The sequence below is a fragment of the Triturus cristatus genome, chromosome 1_2 (genome assembly GCF_964204655.1).
Source record: "Triturus cristatus chromosome 1_2, aTriCri1.1, whole genome shotgun sequence".
NCBI classification, from domain to species: domain Eukaryota; kingdom Metazoa; phylum Chordata; class Amphibia; order Caudata; family Salamandridae; genus Triturus; species Triturus cristatus.
The window spans coordinates 1,080,383,521-1,080,401,857 of NC_140580.1; the positions used below are offsets into that span (position 1 = coordinate 1,080,383,521).

Consider the following 18,337-nt stretch of genomic DNA (forward strand, 5'->3'; position numbering starts at 1 on the left):
CTTTTCATTTTCTTGAGTTTTGCCAAGCCATGGAACAATGATGGAATTCACGTTGTGATCTCCGACTGAGCACAGGGGTTGTAGTTGAGGGATATCAACCCCAGCTCAGAAGCGGTGGCAAAACTAAGCAAAGAGTCTCTTACCGATGTCCCTTGTAGAATGTGAATGGTGGCTCGCACCAATATCTTTTTGTGTCTCACTGTCACTGTGAATGACCCTTTTACATTGCAGTGTCTCAGAAGCAGCCCAAGTATATACCTTTTTGCCTGATGGCGTGAGGGGAGGCACAGGGGATAGGCTGTTAAACATTTCCACAGGCATGATGTTAATCGATGTGCCACTGTCTGATGAAAGTTATTGGGTGATCATTCACTTTCAATGTGATTTTGGGACAGTGTCCAAATGAAGTTTGTGACTTTGTTTGGTGAGCTTTCTTTGAACTGTGATCTTTTTTTTACAGGCAGCTAACCCCACATGTGTACGCCATTCTTTTGTAGATATCAGTGCACACCCATCTTCTTTGCTGATACTTGATAGTGGCATCGAAGAACCTTTGTAGGATGAGCTTGATGATGATTGATCTTGCCTGATTTCCTACTTTTTATAGCTGAGGTTTTTTTTTTTTCAGGGGCGTGGTGAGAATGCTTCTGGAACGTTCTTGCTTCCATCTTTTCTTGCCATCGTGACACATTTGATTTTTCCTTAGCTTGAACACCGTTATGAAATGGTCCTTTTTCCAAGAACCTTTGCAGACTTGTCCTATGGCTGAACATTTACCTTTATGGGGAAACGAAAATCCACATCGTAAGCATAGTCTTGTTTTCCTTCGACTTGCGTGTATCTTGTTTATGCTTGTGCTCGCTTTTCACGGTCAAATTAGATTCATTGTGTGCTGTCCTGCTTCCATGTCAGCAGCTTGAAGGTCTGATCTTTCTTCTGCTGCCGCAGCCATCAGCGTTTTCTCTAGACTGCATCTCTCTCAGCATTTGCCTTCTAAACAAATCTGAAAGGCTGCCATCAATGACTGAGGTGCATGGCTTCTTCATCAGTGAAGTCACAGAACTTACAGCGTTCAATAATCGCATCAAGTCTTTCAACAAAGTCACCCATTGTTTCACCATGTTGTGCTTGGTTGAAGATATATCTTTCAAAGTCGACATTCGTCATTGGATTGAACTTGGCCACCAACACTTCCTTTGCCTTTTGGTATGATTTTACATTACTCTGTGAGATTTTCTTTAGCACTTCTTTCACTCCATCACCTGCAAGGTTTTTCAAATATTTGATGGTCTTCTTGTCCTCTTCTTTCTCTAGTGCTTCTATGAAGTCAAAGGTTTCAATCCATGCAACCCACCTGGCACCAATGCTCTGTTTCTTAGAAGTGTCAAAAGGCTGTGGTGGCTTCAGCCACACAGCTGCAGTGTATTGCTCCCTTCTGCCAAAATTGTGTTGTCATGTGCCATTCAGGCAATCGCGGTGCATGTTGATACCCACCGAAAACTTCTGCAAGCAGAATTTCCCTTCAAAGCATGCGCTACAGTATGCTTCAGCCGCCCTTGATGGAGAGTAAGTGCTCTGTTTCTCGAACCTTGCTAGTGTCATTATCTTTTATTTTGTCTGAATAATCATTCTGTATTTGGTGCATGGGGCAGCATCTCTGTCGAACACCTCGTTGGCAGTTTTGGTGGGTGTTATGAATATGCTCCACTGTAGGGCCTTCAATTTAATCTGCGGACGTGTATGGGCTGGAGCAGGGCTTTGACTCCACATGTGCCAAAGACCGCTGCATCGATTCTGGGCACACACAAGCAGTTTGCTGTATCATCGCAAACTCTCAGGGAGAGCAGTCTTGTCTTCTCGGCCAAGTAGCCAATTCTCGTTGCCAGTTGTAGCGTCTTTCCTAACCCAGGAGCATGCAGATGAATTACACCACACAGGTGAAGCTATCGAGCATTATTTTATTCCTCGGCATACACTCACACACTGCACATTACATCATACTTCATGTTAACCACACCCGAACACCTCCCCGCCAATCACGTGTTTCCTCTCCAGAGTCCGCCGAGAACAACGAGGGTCCTAGAGCGCATAGCATCAAATCCTACAAGACACGTTAACTTGCACAGCATTCGTTAGAAAGAGAGGTGATGAAAGCATAAATTGAATGCACCCGCACTGCCCATCCCAACTAGACTGTGATTGGAACCAAGAGCTGCAGATTAATAGCCAGCGGGTGCTAGTTTTACTGCAGCCGGGCCTTAATGACAGTTGTAGGAGTGGGGCACTGTTTTCTTGGGAATGAAATGCCAAGGTGGAGTGAAAAGACTTTCTGAGATGTGGTTTTAGATGAATACTCCATGTTTGATTGCAATGGCATGCATGCAAGTGGTTTATCTGCCGCGAACTCCCTGCATATATGGAAACAGACATGAGGGTCTGTTGTCCTCCCGGGTACTGGAATGGATTGGGGCACAAGTCCGCTAATCTTTGTTTTCATTATAGACCCACCCCTCTTAATCGTCCGCCTCGTTCTTTCTAAACTTTGTTTTGGCCATGTTATCATACTGCTGCCTACCTTTGGTGACGTGCCAGCTTATTCTATGTGGATTTCGTTTAGAAGTTTTCTAATCAACAGTACAAGCAACCAGGCATATCATTTACAGGTCGTTTATGACTGTAACTTGTTAGCCTGTTTTAGAATTTCACAAGTCGTAATAGTGACTGACACCTACTAGACAGATGGCTGTATAACACGAGCCAGTAAAACCTCAAAAATCCTATGGAATGTCCGATATGTTCTGTACAGAAAACAAAAACTTTTGGCATTTTTATCATAATGTGAAAATCATTCAGTCGACAATTTTAGTTGCTGTCTAATATTGCAAAAACTGCGGGCAATGTGCGACTAGTATTTTCTGTGAGGAATATTTAAAAATGTTCACCATACATGAATACATTAAACTGAAATTTACAGAACCAGTTCTGCCAGTCTGTCTGCCTCCCTCCCTTCCTTCCTCCTGTCTGTTTGTCTGCCTGTCCTGTCTGTCTCCCTCTATATTTTGTGTTCTTTTCTATCGGCCTACCTGTTTATCTGTCTGATACGTCTGTGTGCCTAGCTGACTTCCTGTCCATCAGTCTGTCCGGCTACCTAGCTACTCGTCCACATGCACCTATTCAGCCATGCCAAGGTAGTAGTAAATATAAGACCAACCAAAATAAAGTTCAGTGTTGCTGTTGTTTCAACCTCCAGACTGTAGATGTGATTTGTGTTGCCAGGCGCTACCACCTTACAGTGGATGTAAATGTTCCCCAGTCCCAGATGAGTCAAAGAGGAGTCAGATGCCCTCTTTCCTCTAAAACAGCAAGAACCAGTTTGTGCTGTATAAGAGCTGGTTGTGGTGAGATTAGCATCTCACAAGCTCACCGTTTACCAAATGTGGGAATTCATAGTGTTCTCTTCTAGCTTGTTACTTCACATGCAGTGCCAGCATTAAGCCCCCCCCCCCCCCGTACTCTGGCACACCGCGTCCATGTTGGTTCCATCATTGTTCACACTGCTGCGAACTCCTGGAAAGGTGCTATGTATTACCCTAAGACCGAGAAAGTGCTTTGTGCCCCAATTACTTCAGAGGTACTGGAATATGCGTCAACTGCCACGCCTTTAAGGAGAGTTTGTCCCACAATCCAGAGACGTTTTAAGGCATGGGCAGAGTGGGCAATTGCCCAGGGCCCCCACTTTCCAAGAGCCACCCTGGGAAAGTGAACTTTGTATTTCATACCGGTCTATTCCTTGATCTCAACCTTTAATGTATTATTTAATATTGCTTGGAATCGTTTTTTAGGTCTCGCTGAGTCAGGCGCATACGCTGCTCGGAGAGACATTTAGTAGGTGACTTTTCAAAGTGCTGCTGGCTGGCGACAAGCTTGCGTTCACGCGAGCGTGCACGCACGCAATCGCCAGCTTTCAGCCCCATGGCTTTCCTTTGCCTGCGCACACCGCATCGCACACCACTCGCCAGCCTACTTTTGCAGTCGCGCGCGTGCACCACGCGCGCGCCCGCTTGTTTCTTTTCTCTCTCCTCCTCTCTTCTCTGCCATCGCTCTCCCTCTCTCTTCTTGCCCACTTTCATCTAATCCTCAGTTCTCTACTTTTATCTCCACTCTCTTCCGACCATCTGTCCTCCCAACAATACACCCTCCCCGCCATCTTCCCTCTACTTCCGCCTCGCCGTTCCCTCTCACACCCTAGCCCCTCCTTCCCCCACGCACGCGCCCTTTCCTTCTCACTGTCACGACTCTCCCTGATCACACACCTTAAATATAGAATCACCCCTTGGGATTTGGATGCTTACTAAAGTAATGTGCTAAAAACTGCCGGGTTTTCCAATCGCCCATCTCTTGTTCCCTCGCCTCACTTAGCTGTAGAGGAGCTGAGTAGTTTCCCACAGCGGAGCCTGCGGGCTTTTCCACTAAACTCACCCTACCAGGATGCCAGCCACCAGAGAACCAAAATCCGCAAAGTTCTTGGAAGGCCAGACCCAGGTCGGACAACTTTTGCCGTCGCACACGCACCACTCGCGCAGCGCGCATGCTTGTTTTTATAAGAGGTCCAGCTCTCTTTTTATATCTTCAACTTCTTTCCACCCCACCTCATAAGTTTAGGACGCATTCATAGAATATTCAACTAGATGTTCTTAACATGGTCACTAGATGTCCCCAACGCTCTATTCCTAACCCCCGAGAAGTCAGTATGTGAATCCTCCTTAATGATAGATAAGGAATCTAACTACAAGTCGCACAAACAAGTTCTGGGAAACATCGATCTCACAAAGGAAAGATCTTTCAACCAAATTCTCTGTCAGACTTTTCCTCTATCTATTAATAGTATATCACGTGTTTTAATTTCCCCCTTCATTAGCGACCCCCCCCCCCCCCCCCCAATCCTCAGTAACACTTCTGCTCTTATTCATACCAGGCTGTTTTAAGCTTCACGCTTCATATGTTACTGCAAGCCTCCTCCCTCTGGGAATCCTTTGTTAAATCATAGCTGCACCACTAGACACTCTGGCACACTAGTGGGATGGGGGTCCTTGCACGTTGTAGTGAGGACTTTGGACACCACATGTTAAATGATTTTTTTTTTGTTTATTAATACAAAGTTTGCATGTCCATTTTACAAAGGTTTTCCCATACCATTAGTTAGCATCTAGACCTTTTTGTTTCAGCGATGGCATGTTTTTTACACAATTCTTGTGTGGCTATAAATATTTTACTATACAAAACCAGGAGATCGTTCTTGCTATTATTAACATGCGTGTTTGTGAGTTTGACATGGTGAAAGGTACAGAGGCAAAAACAACACTTGATGGACAGAATGCAGAACAATATCATACATTCACCTCAGTACAGAGATCTGGGCCTAAATCCATCGTTTTTTTTGCTCACCTTGCCATTCCAGTTTGAACCCAGTCATATGCAAATCAGTCTTGACCATGTGCCTCATGGGAGCAGTCCAGCCCGAACTGCCAAGCCAGGTCCTCACTGGACTGAAAACAAGCATCCTAGGACCGGTTTCAGGGTTTCACCCCTCTTCAGCCAGGATAGCTTGATTCCAGAGGCCCAGAAATATCTTTAATGTGTTCAAAGAAGCAGTTAATCTTCGAGATACTGGTGAATTCCATATATGTTTACCCATTCAATTTAGAATTTTCTCGAAACACGTGTACAGAAATCTGGCTTAAGGTAAGGGGGAAGTAAACTGTAGAACAGATGAAAGAAAGTTCGAACACGTTTGTTGCACTGCACTTAATACCAGCTCTCATTTTCTCCATCATTTTTAGGTCGAGCCTAGTGCAGCGCGCATGCGTTGCTTTATGGGAGGCTTCTTGTGAGCACTCTAAACTTCTGTGTGGGTCTGACTCCTCCCACACATCGAATTGGCTTTTGCGTGCGTCTTTCACTAATGAAAGCACGCAAATGGCTAAAGGTGGGTGCATGTCCCACCTTCTTTTTAATGTTCACTCTTGCAGCGTTTTGCTCTCGGCAGCGAGGAGGGCATGCAGGGTGGCAGCTGCATTCCTCGTGGGTCAGGTTACACACAACGCGCCGTGCTTTTGCTGGTTTCTCTCAGATCTTCACTACGGAGCTATAGGGCTCATATTTCTGGCACACATTATTTACGAACATGGCTGTATGTACGAGTCAACAATCGACCTATAAGATGCACTGGTCTGTCACCCGCTCGTTTTGAGGAGATTCACTTAACTAGAATACATTTTTCAAGTTAATTCTTGTTTATTTGGGTCGTTCAGTTGTACATAATGTCTTCTTGGATACATGGATGGATGTGAATAAATATATATATATATATATATATATATATAGTCCAACAAATTGCCCAAGGGCTTTAGGAGCGCACACAAAGAGTGAACCATCCGGTTTGTTTCTGGAAACTTGCTTCTTTATTTCAGGTTATTTTCTCGGACCTGGCGCGTTTCGAGGTATTAACCTCTTTCTCAAAGGTCACCATTGGCAAATACGGGTCACAGGAAGTCCTGCATGCTGCTTTATATCTCCGCTGAGTGCGCCTTTTTATCAAGCATGCTGGGACTTGTAGTTTTAACCTTTAGTAGGTCTGCGAATCCATACATTTAAAAGCACATTTATTACCTTGGTAGGGCCCAAAATCTAGTGCAAGTTCAATTATTCACACTCGCTCTGCTGCATATCGAGTTGGAGAAGTTCCAGCTCTGCCGCCTCCTTCGCATTAATAGTAATAAATGGGCTTTTAAATGTACGGAAGCAAGTTTCCAGAAACAAACCGGATGGTTCACACTCTTTGTGTGCGCTCCTAAAGCCCTTGGGCAATTTGTTGGACAATTTTGAGCACAGCGCCCTACCGTGAGGAGCAGCACCATCTGTGCAAATGCGAAGGAGGCGGCAGAGCTGGAACTTCTCCAACTCGATATGCAGCAGAGCGAGTGTGGATAATTGAACTTGCACTAGATTTTGGGACCTACCAAGGTAATAAATGGGCTTTTAAATGTACGGATTCGCAGACCTACTAAAGGTTAAAACTACAAGTCCCAGCATGCTTGATAAAAAGGCGCACTCAGCGGAGATATAAAGCAGCATGCAGGACTTCCTGTGACCCGTATTTGCCAATGGTGACCTTTGAGAAAGAGGTTAATACCTCGAAACGCGTCAGGTCCGAGTAAATAACCTGAAATAAAGAAGCAAGTTTCCAGAAACAAACCGGATGGTTCACTCTCTTTGTGTGCGCTCCTAAAGCCCTTGTGCAATTTGTTGGACAATTTTGAGCACAGCGCCCTACCGTGAGGAGCAGCACCATCTGTGCAAATGCGAAGGAGGCGGCAGAGCTGGAACTTCTCCAACTCGATATGCAGCAGAGCGAGTGTGGATAATTGAACTTGCACTAGATTTTGGGACCTACCAAGGTAATAAATGGGCTTTTAAATGTACGGATTCGCAGACCTACTAAAGGTTAAAACTACAAGTCCCAGCATGCTTGATAAAAAGGCGCACTCAGCGGAGATATAAAGCAGCATGCAGGACTTCCTGTGACCCGTATTTGCCAATGGTGACCTTTGAGAAAGAGGTTAATACCTCGAAACGCGTCAGGTCCGAGTAAATAACCTGAAATAAAGAAGCAAGTTTCCAGAAACAAACCGGATGGTTCACTCTCTTTGTGTGCGCTCCTAAAGCCCTTGTGCAATTTGTTGGACAATTTTGAGCACAGCGCCCTACCGTGAGGAGCAGCACCATCTGTGCAAATGCGAAGGAGGCGGCAGAGCTGGAACTTCTCCAACTCGATATGCAGCAGAGCGAGTGTGGATAATTGAACTTGCACTAGATTTTGGGACCTACCAAGGTAATAAATGGGCTTTTAAATGTACGGATTCGCAGACCTACTAAAGGTTAAAACTACAAGTCCCAGCATGCTTGATAAAAAGGCGCACTCAGCGGAGATATAAAGCAGCATGCAGGACTTTTGGTGACCCGTATTTGCCAATGGTGACCTTTGAGAAAGAGGTTAATACCTCGAAACGCGTCCGGTCCGAGTAAATAACCTGAAATAAAGAAGCAAGTTTCCAGAAACAAACCGGATGGTTCACTCTTTGGGTGCGCTCCTAAAGCCCTTGGGCAATTTGTTGGACAATATATATATATATATATATATATATATAATTTTCTAACAAAAATGCTTATAATACTCGTTTATTATAACTTTTCAACATGCTGCATAGTAACCACAATCCTCTACAACATAGCTTAAAGACATTGGCAAAGCCAATATCTATGGCTAAACACTTATAAGGTCCCAAAGGCGAGACCTATTGGCTATGCCAATGCTTGTTTAAATAGTTTTATATAGCGCAAACTTGACCCGAGGGTATCAGAGCGCTTTACACAAGCACCAGTTGCGTTACATGAGGACACATCCATTTTTGGTATGCACGGGAGAATAAGTGATTTGCCCAGAATCGCAGGATGTTGCGCGTCCTGGCAGAGAGCGTGAACTTGACCCGAAGGTATCGGAGCGCTTTACACGAGCTCCAGTTGCGTTACATGGGGACACATCCATTTTTGGTATGCACGGGGAGATTAAGTGATTGGCCCAGAATCACAAGATGTTGCGCTTCCTGGCCGAGACTCGAACCGAACCCGGTTCCCCAGATTTGAGGTCGACCACCCTAGCCGTTAGGCTAACTTCTCTCCTCATAGTGAGGTTGAATTAGCAGAAAATGGGTAATAAAATACTACGCTGTCCCGGACAGGGCCCTCTAAAGTATGTCTGGCCCAGGGCCCCTGAAATCTTTAAGATGACACTGCCTCGCAGCCACTCACTCGGACCCTAAGGGCCGAGGCTGGCTTCCTGTTACAAATAAACACGTACTTGACTAGCAATCACTTTCTTCGAAACATCTGTTTTTGAGCAAAACTCTCCCCCATGTTTCCTCTACCAAAATTCAAAAGAAATTGGCTTCAAATTCTTTTATTGTTGGTCATTCCAAATTTGCATTGCAGTCCGTACACTGTCGTCACAGACTCCTCCACACTGTTTAAAGAGTTTGGTTTCCTCATACCGAAATAGTGTGTCTATAAATGACGTCCACTTTTCCTTTGTAGTGGTTACCCGGTAAGCGGGCGACACAGTTTTTTTGCAATTTTTTTTTATAGCGCTAACTCGACCCGAAGGTATTGGAGCACTTTACATACTCCAAGGACACATTCAATATTTTTTTAGGCACGGAGAGATTAAGTGATTTTGCCAGAATAACAGTATGTTGAGGTGACGCCGAGACGAACCTAGTTCCCCCGTTCCAAAGTCTGCATTATCCAACTGGCACCACAAGACTTGCCCTACACACTGACTGCACCAAACACAGGGCATGATGAATGCCTTTCCCAAGAGCTTCCGGTTCATAGCTGGACTGCCTCTAGAGCTCCTCCCCATCTCTCTGAGATGATCGGCGACTACCAGTAATTTGAAATGGTCCTAGAAAAATATTTTGCTAGAACTGTATTTTCCTTATCCAGATTGTACGCCAACGTTCCTAATGCTCTAAATTAGCGCACAGGTGCCCTCTACTGGTCGAATCCCGATCGATCAACTTTTGAATGACTACATTCACGTGAACATACCCAAGTCTTACGATAATATAATTGTAGTTGCTCTGCAAACTTCCAGTTTGTGTGCAAACGGTAGCTTTGTATCACAGTTCGTCCCGTTTCTTGGATGGTGTAATGGCCGAAAGAAAATATCAGCTCCTGACGTTCGAAATTTCTGATCATGTGGTTTTTTTTTTCCAGCTGAGGAGAAGTACTGTAACGGCCCGAGCTGTCGCCTTTGGAGCTGGGGAACCAGATTCGAGTCTGCGTCGGCTCCTGTGATTCTGCGCAAATCACCGAATGTCCATGTAAAAAAAAAAAAAGAATATTTGACTGTGTGATGCAACTGTTGGTCACGTAAAGCCCTCCAGGCAGTACATTCGGGTCGAGTTTGCGCTGTTTAAAACTACAAAAAAGCATAGTTGGTGCAGGAAACCAGAGTTCGAGCCTCGAGGTCGCGTCCACATCCTGTGATTCTGGGCAAATCAATTAATTCCACGTGCTTGAATGTGTAATGTAAATACGGTGCTATGCAAAGCACTCCAATACCTTCGGGTCGAGTTCGCGCTATATAAATATGCAACCCAAAAAAATTTGAAAGCCAGGGAGGCGGCTTTAAATGAGAACTAGACGCTACCCAACAGGTTCCTTCTGACGCTGCTTTTCCAGGAAGTGCCTTGGCGTGCCTATCACGTGATATTGTCGCTGCTAAGGGTTATTCCTCTAATGGGAGGCTGCCACTTCCGGTGCTGCTGCTAAAATAGAGCCCTAAGAACGGAGGTGCTGCATCGTGAATTACGGCTACTACTTGTTGCTAACATGCATGGACGAGTGAAAGTCAAGACCAGTGAAGAGCAGCAGGAAGCAAAACGTAAAGAGCGGGAGAAGAAGCTTCAGATCTTTATCACTAAAACAAGTACCATCTTCGAGAAGAAGAAAAATGGCGAGCTCGACAAAGAGGTTCTGGACCTGTCGAATCAGATTCTTGGGGCTAATCCAGACTTTGCTTCCTTTTGGAACTTGCGGCGTGAAGTATTCCTGCTGCTAGAGAAAGAGATCTCCAAAGAGGAGCTGAATTTACTATATAAGGGTGAACTGCAATTCCTGGAGTCATGTCTACGAGTCAACCCCAAGTCCTATGGTGCATGGCACCACCGCACGTGGGTGATGGAACGGGCCCCTGAGCCAGACTGGGGTCGTGAACTGCAGCTGTGTAACAAATTCCTAGACACAGATGAGAGAAATTTCCATTGCTGGGACTATCGGCGATTTGTTGTGAGCCATTCTCGGGTCCTGGCAAAGGAGGAGCTTGAATTCACCCACAGCCTCATCACTAAAAACTTCTCCAACTACTCCTCCTGGCATTACAGAAGCAAATTACTCCCTCAGATCTACCCTGACCCTCAGCGCCAGGGGCGAGTTACCGAGGAGATACTGCTGAAAGAACTTGAAATGGTGCAGAATGCCTTTTTCACGGACCCCAATGACCAAAGTGCCTGGTTCTACCATCGTTGGCTCCTGGGCAGAGCTGATAATGAGGAGTCGCTGCGCTGTTTGTTGATGAGTCGGGAGGGGGCCTGGGTGGCAGTCAGCTTCTCCCGGCCTGTCATGATACCCCCAGGTTCCGATGACCTGCTACTCTTCTTGGACCAAACTCCACTCAAAGTGTCCTGGAAGAACCCCACTGGGAGGAAATATGGTTCTGTCTGGACCTGTAACCTTCCTGTGGGGTCACTTGATGACCTTTGCCCTCGGCATGATCTTCGCGTCTTCTGGAAGGATGGTTTGGGGGAGATGGAATGCTCACTACTCAGAGGGCGCAAGGAGAGCTGGTGTCAGGATTCCTGTACAGAGGCGCAGACATTTCGGTGTGATCTCTCTGTGGAAAAGTCCACTGTTCTGCAGTCTGAACTTGAATCATGTAAAGAACTTCAGACACTGGAACCCGAGAATAAGTGGTGTTTGCTGACCATCATCCTCCTCATGCGAGCACTCGACCCTTTGGCTTATGAGAAAGAGACTCTCCACTACTTTGAGACGCTGAAGGCTGCTGACCCGATGCGCACAGCTTACTTTAATGACCTGCGCAGCAAGTTTCTTATTGAGAACAACATCTTGAAGATGGAATATGCAGAAGTTCGTGTCATCGAGCTCTCTAACAAGGGTCTCACCGCACTTTCACACTTGGAACATCTCCTGCTGGTCAGTCATATGACTCTTGCTGCAAATGAGTTGCAGTCACTACCCTCAGAGTTGCGAGTGATGCTGTGTCTGGAGGTTCTGGATGCGGATGATAACCACATTGAGACCTTGGAAGGGGTGGCAGACTTGCCCAAACTGGAGGAGCTTTCATTGCGGAACAACTGTATCAGACGTTTAGCTGACCTCAAGCCACTGGCCAGCTGTCCCAAGCTGTCACAGCTGGACTTGACTGGAAATCCACTATGTGAGCTGACGGACTTGCAGGCGCAATTGACAGCCCTACTGCCACAGGTGAAGACGGTGCTCACCTGAACCACACCTGTCCTTATCTACACTGGTGTTCCTCCCAGCTATACTCGCCAACACCAGTCTTGGCCCACAACTATCCTGAACTGGGCTGCTTGCTCTGACTTTGTAAATCTGGTGCCATGATAGGTAACAGAAGAAGGGCAGTGACTGGTTCACTGTTGGACTTTAGTGCTCCTGATAAATTGTGAAAGGGCAATGAATAAAACATGCTGCTTTACCTCTTTAAAAAATAAAATAAAATAAAACTACAAAAAAATGTGCAACAAGAAAAACTGCTTTCAGGTGAGACCTGTCACTTCTTTGGGTGATGGGTAAAACCAGATAATTTCATAGGTGGTTGGGAATGATTCTCTAGAGATGCATGTTAAGAGTTTCTAAGTTAGGTCCATTCTTCGTCACTGAGCTCCCGCGACACTGATAGTGACTTCCCATCATAGGCCTACGTTTGCATCTTTGGACTCTGATCCACTCAGGTGCTCAACGCCCATTGGGCTGAAAGGGGTTCAGCCCCCCCTCGTCGTGTGTGTCAGCCCGGGCTGAGAGAGCTTCCTGGTCTGGCGACCGTCTTATCGCCGCAGCTGCACCCGAGTACTTAACTACTTCACAGGTCTTTAAAAGACCATTTACTTGTTAACGAGGCTTTGTTGTGTTTTCACCCCTTCTTAGAGCCCCTGCATCCCCTCTCTGCCTGTTGCTGGAAAAATTAGCCCCCTCCCCCCGAAATTTTTATTAGCCCCCCCCCCCCCCCCCCCCATAAATTTGGCTCTAGTTGTGCCACTGGTTTCACTTCTGTATATAGTTCGAGATAAGCCACCGAGATACTTTGGGCGGACTACCTTTTAGCTTCGAAGAAAACACTGAGGATTTTGGACTTCATACTCTGCCACTGGAAGCCAAGCTGACCTTTAGGGGCAGGTGTCATTTAAGATGATTTAAGTTGAAATGCGATTTGGCTGCGTTGTTTTGCAGTCTCTGGCATTTCTTTATTCGTTTCCAGAGGGCTCCAGAATTAACAACGATGCTGTGGTGTGGTCTTGGTAGCACAGATGGCGCCGGGAGGAAACCAAAGCAACCGTAGTGCCCTTCTCAGCAGCATGTGATGGAGGCGGATGTTTTTGATTATTATTATTCTGCTACGACCACCAATAGAAAGTTCTGAGATGAACCACACACTAAGATTATTTGCTGCTTGGGCAGAAGGCGCCATGACACCTAGTTCCGACAGGCAGCTCATTGATGAGAAATCTGTCACACAAGGGATCTTACTCTGAGGATTTTAGCATTTGATCTACTCCGAGATGTCTTTCCTTCACCCATCAACACATATGTTTTATTCAGATAGTGATGGTCTCCGTGTTCCTTATGCTACCCTCTCAGAAATGTAGTTCGATATCCGTGTACATCTGTAACTGTTGTTGGTATTGCGAGAAAAACTTAGTCAAGGTCTCATGTATACGTTTATTAATAAGGGAGCTAGAGGGGAGTCCTGGGGAACCCCACATGCGATAGGTTTAACTGTTGATGATGAGGGGAGCAAACTTAGATTTTTATTTTTGGCTGTGTTGTGACAAAAAATTGTGATATCATTGGAAAGCTGGTCCCTTGTCTGACCAGTCTCTCCAGGAATGTTTTTTAGTCCATGGTGTCCTGGGGTGCAGACCACTCTAGAAGGATCTGAATTTCCTACGAGCCACATCTAGTGATAGCAGAAGCTCTTCCCCGATATCAGCTATTGTGCTTTGTCTCCCTCCCCATAGTCTGAACCCAGACTGTGCATCAGGCAGAAGTAAATTACAGTCTAGGAATTCTTGTAACTGTGGAGTAACCTCTACTTTCAGTTGATGAACTGATTTACCCACTTGTTAGGAATTAAAACCGAGGAAGACGAGAGTAGAGGTAGAATTCTTGGAGTTTTGATTGAGATGGTGACCCCGATTTCTCTGACATCTCCTCCCCGATCTTCTCGATCTTGACCCCAAACAAGGAACACCAGGTTTTTTGCTGTGAATCAGACAACAGGGCCATTCTTTATCCCTCCAGCTCTGATTTCTTCAAAATACTGAAGAAACTTCTTCTTTGACTTATGCCTTTTAAAAACTGGGCATAATACCTCTTCAACCTTTTAACATTATTATTTGAAGAAGATCAAATAAATAATTTTATATAGTGTTAACAGAAGCTGCCCTAAAACAACATGGGAATACAGGTTTGAGCAAAACGAAAATCATTTGAACCATCCTGCAGGCTAAACCACCCAATCATCTCTTCTTACAGGATAACTCATCTAATCATTGCTTCCTGTAGGACAGCTCCACCAATCATTCCATCCTGCGTGATAGTTCAACCAGTCATTCCACTGCAGGATAACTGTTGTGGATTCTACGTGTAGAACTTGTTGTAGAATGTCGCCACGGACATTCTGGGTAAGTATTCAAGGTGAGTATTCTAGGGAAGACTGTTTGGCTTCACTATCACTATTGCTATGGATTGGGACAAGATGAATGCAACAAGGAAATTTGCACAACTTTCCAAGTGCCTAGGTGCTGAGGACCAAGGCATTTTTGACCATTTACCCACAGCTATTCGCACCCCGGACACAGAATGGGATACATACACAGAAGCTATTAATATGCCTAAAAATCATTTTAAGGATGATACCAGTATTATTGTAGAAAGGCCTAGTTTTTTTTTTTTTTTTTTTTTTACAAGGACAACCCGTTCCAATCCATTGATAACTGTTAGGCTGAATTAAGGGTGTTATCTTCAACATTGGAGTTCGATGGTAACCTGGCTAATTATTTCAAGGAGCAAATTGTGGCGAATTATTTTGACAAGCGTATCCAGCAGAAATTGTTATGCTGTCATAAATATAATCTCCAGGAAACACTAGAGATAGCCAGAGGAATTGAAAGATGGACCCAGACTTGAACAAGGGCAAAGAACATGTAGCTACATTAAAAGCCAAATCTCACACTTTGCTTGAAAACGATTTAAGGAAAAGTGGAAGATCTGTCAGTAATGCCAACACATGCTTCAAGTTTGGCTCCAGCTAACACTTGGCCGATGATAAAAACTGCCCTGCGGCCAACAAACTATGTTTGAAGTGTAAAAAATTGGGGCATTTTGCAAAAGCATGTAGGAGTGTGCAAAAAGTTGGGTTTGTGAAGGAGGAACCCTATTCTTACCTCGAGTTAGCAGACGAATTAGACACTAGGGTTGTGTTGTCCATCAAGATGGTGGAAACAGACCAGAGCAATGTGATAGGTGGGGATCCCATTTGTCATGTCTGTATTGGTGTGACAACTAAAAGTCACTCTTGATTCTTGGTCTCCTATAACCATTGTTACCAACAAAATATACTAATCGGAGTGTCTTTCAATCCAGTTGTTGCCTCCTGACATATGCACTATCTCTTTTGATGGTCATGTTATTGACTTAATGTTTTTATATTTTTTTTTACAATAAAATGTTGACATTTTGAGGAGGATCCATCAGTATTAAGATTTATGTGGTGGTCAAAGGATACAATATCTTGGGGTGGAGAGATCAGGGATCATTTGGTAAGGTGCTCAGACCAGGTACTGAGTGTCCCATCTCTTTAGTGGATCCAGTGGTGCAACCCCATGCTATATAATCAAGTTACTTAGGGAACAGAAATCTCTTTTTAGTTCTCACCTGACCCAGCGCATGCGCTGGTCTGGCGAGACTTATTGAGAGGGCTCCAAAAAGTGCTACCAGGCCAGCCTAGAGCTGCAGTGCATGTGTGCGGGCGCGCGCCGCGCTTTACCGCGAATACTTTCGCGGCCGCAAGGCCCCTTTGATGTCTGATCGTGATAGCGATCACTTTCGCGGCCCCACGGCTGCTTGGCATAGCCAATAGGTCTTGCTTTTGGGACCTTATAAGTATTTAGTTATGCAACTGTTGCATGGCTAAACACTTATAAGGTCCCAAAGGCGAGTCCTATTGGCTATGCCAATGCTTGTTGAAGATTGTCTTGGGTTGGAGAAGGGATTCACACACAAAATTGTCTTAAAAAAAAACAGGCTGTGCCACTGGAGCACAACGTTAGAATTGTTCCATGAAGTGTAAGGGGTCTGTTGAAGGATCATTTAGATAAAAATGATTTCAGCAAGAGTCATTGAGCGTTACTTTTGCATAGCTGCCAAGGTTTCGGATTGCTATGTGGGTCACCCCCATTGTAGTTGCCACAAAGATCAAGCATCTGCAATGCAATAGGTCTCGCATTTACGAGAGTTTGAGCTATTGGCATTGTAAATGACTGGCAAAAGTTTAAACTCTCGCAAATGCGAGACCTATTGCATTGCAAATGCAATTTTTTGAAAAGCATTTAATGCCGCGCATTAATGTTAATGTCAGCCGTACCCCTTACTTTAGATGAGTCGCGTGTAAAGAAAGAGGCGTGGCCGCCATTAAAGTGAAAGCACAGTATGGGGCGCTTTTACCAAAAAAAAGCATTGGTTTGTCAAGTTGACAAACAAATGCTTTTTTGTAAAAGTACCCCATGCATTGGTTTCATTTTAATACCGGCTGCATACCTTTCTTTAGACGCGGCTCATCTAATGAAAGGGGCATGGGTGAAATTATAGTGAAAGTGTTGTATGGGGTGCTTGGAAACAAAAAATAGAAAAAAAAAACCATGCAGCCGCAGTCAGGCCGCAAACAACAAACTAAAGGCACAGCCTCCACTGCATCAGCATGGTGTGCCGTGCTATAAAGAAGAAAAATCGTTGGGGGAAGAGTATGTCCTGCCTACATGGCATTTAACCAAATAGTGCTCGGAGGCTGTAATTAAAGCCTACTGAATAACAACCTATGTAACAGGAAGGGTCCTGATGGGAAGTTACAAAATGAGACTAGGCGGTACGAAGGAGGGTTTACTGAGCCTGTTGACCAATGAAAGCCCCAGTTTCCAAAGAATAATGACACAAGCCAATGAAAAATATGGGTAGAACTTAAAGTACATACTTGAAAGCAGCATACCTCGCAAAGCAGCACATGCGCTGCCCAGGATCGACATAAAAAACAGTGGTAAAGGTGGAGACCTAATGTGGTTGGTAAATAAAGAATGGGAAGTCAATAGCTAAACTAGATGGGGTCGTATGCTATCACATTATAGTAGCCATCCCAGCCAACTCATCAATCGAATACCAAACAGTAATTTCTGGCAATTTGATCTAGGTCGCATGTTATGTGAGGTAATTTCGAGTGACTGTTCTAGTCAGATTAAATGTCATGTTGCTTCACTTCCAGCACTGTCGGAATTAGCATGTTTAAAATCTTTCCCATTTTTGGACATAGATTGTTGGCAAGCATGCTGTAGGTCTGTTACAGCCCATTTGTGCCTGTTTAAACATGGCATGTGTGTGTGTCAGGATGTGTGTGACACACTTTGACTGCCTGCACGCGTGAGTGCCCTTTGGCTTCTCTATGACTGTCTGTGTGCGGTTACTTTGACCTCGTGTTGCTGTTCTGTGATTATCTGTTTCTGCCACAACACTGCCTGTGTATCCTGTGAATGTATGACGCTTTTGAACTGGGACTGCTCTTACACTGCTTGTTTGTGCAGCTTGTGAGTGATAGTTTCATGACTTTCAGTGGTGTGTACAACAGCCCTCTGGGTAGTGTAGTCTGGTTGCTTGTGCAGCTCAAATATTTGGTTCTACCCTGTGACTGCTTGTGAGGTGTGTACTTTCCAAATTGTGCTTCGGCCCGTGACAGACTGCGATATGTGCAGCTGGGAAGATGTGTGTTTGTCTGTCAATCCCTCTTCAATGTCTGTGTGCTGAAGCCTCTACCCAGTGACCTCTGTTCCCCCCCCCCCCCCCTCCCCTATGCCGTGTCCACCTTGTCCTTCCTCTATTTCTTACCCCAGCATATACCCTTTTTGTTTTCCTCACACACAGGGCGTTACTTTTGCATAGCTGCCAAGGTTTCAGATTGCTATGTGTGACATTTTCATAATGTCAGTGTAATTATGAGTGACATTTCAAGGACTATGAGTGACACTTTCTATAGAGAAAAATCAAGTAATGAAGATGAGGGGAATGTATATATAGCAGAATTTACACCCATTCGAGCAACGTAAAACTCTTAGGAGATCTTAAAACACCTGCAAAGCACCAGAAATGGAAGGGAACTAACCTAGTGCCCTTTTAACCTGATGGGACAGTG

General features: G+C 45.0%; 2 protein-coding genes across 7 annotated transcripts in view; both read left to right on the forward strand.

The window, feature by feature from the left end:
• The window catches only part of CARD9 (caspase recruitment domain family member 9), a 276,679-nt gene that overhangs the window by 162,583 nt on the left and 95,759 nt on the right, over positions 1 to 18,337 (forward strand). The gene's annotated exons all lie outside the window — the stretch shown is intronic.
• RABGGTA (Rab geranylgeranyltransferase subunit alpha) lies at positions 9,479 to 12,400 on the forward strand. The gene has a single exon (XM_085613224.1). The coding sequence runs from the start codon at positions 10,453 to 10,455 to the stop codon at positions 12,145 to 12,147; it is 1,695 nt and encodes a 564-aa protein (XP_085469350.1). The 5' UTR covers positions 9,479 to 10,452; the 3' UTR covers positions 12,148 to 12,400.

Bases quoted from the DNA above. Each gene is read 5' to 3' on its own strand.
- RABGGTA (XM_085613224.1), top strand. From the start codon at position 10,453: ATGCATGGACGAGTGAAAGTCAAGACCAGTGAAGAGCAGCAGGAAGCA.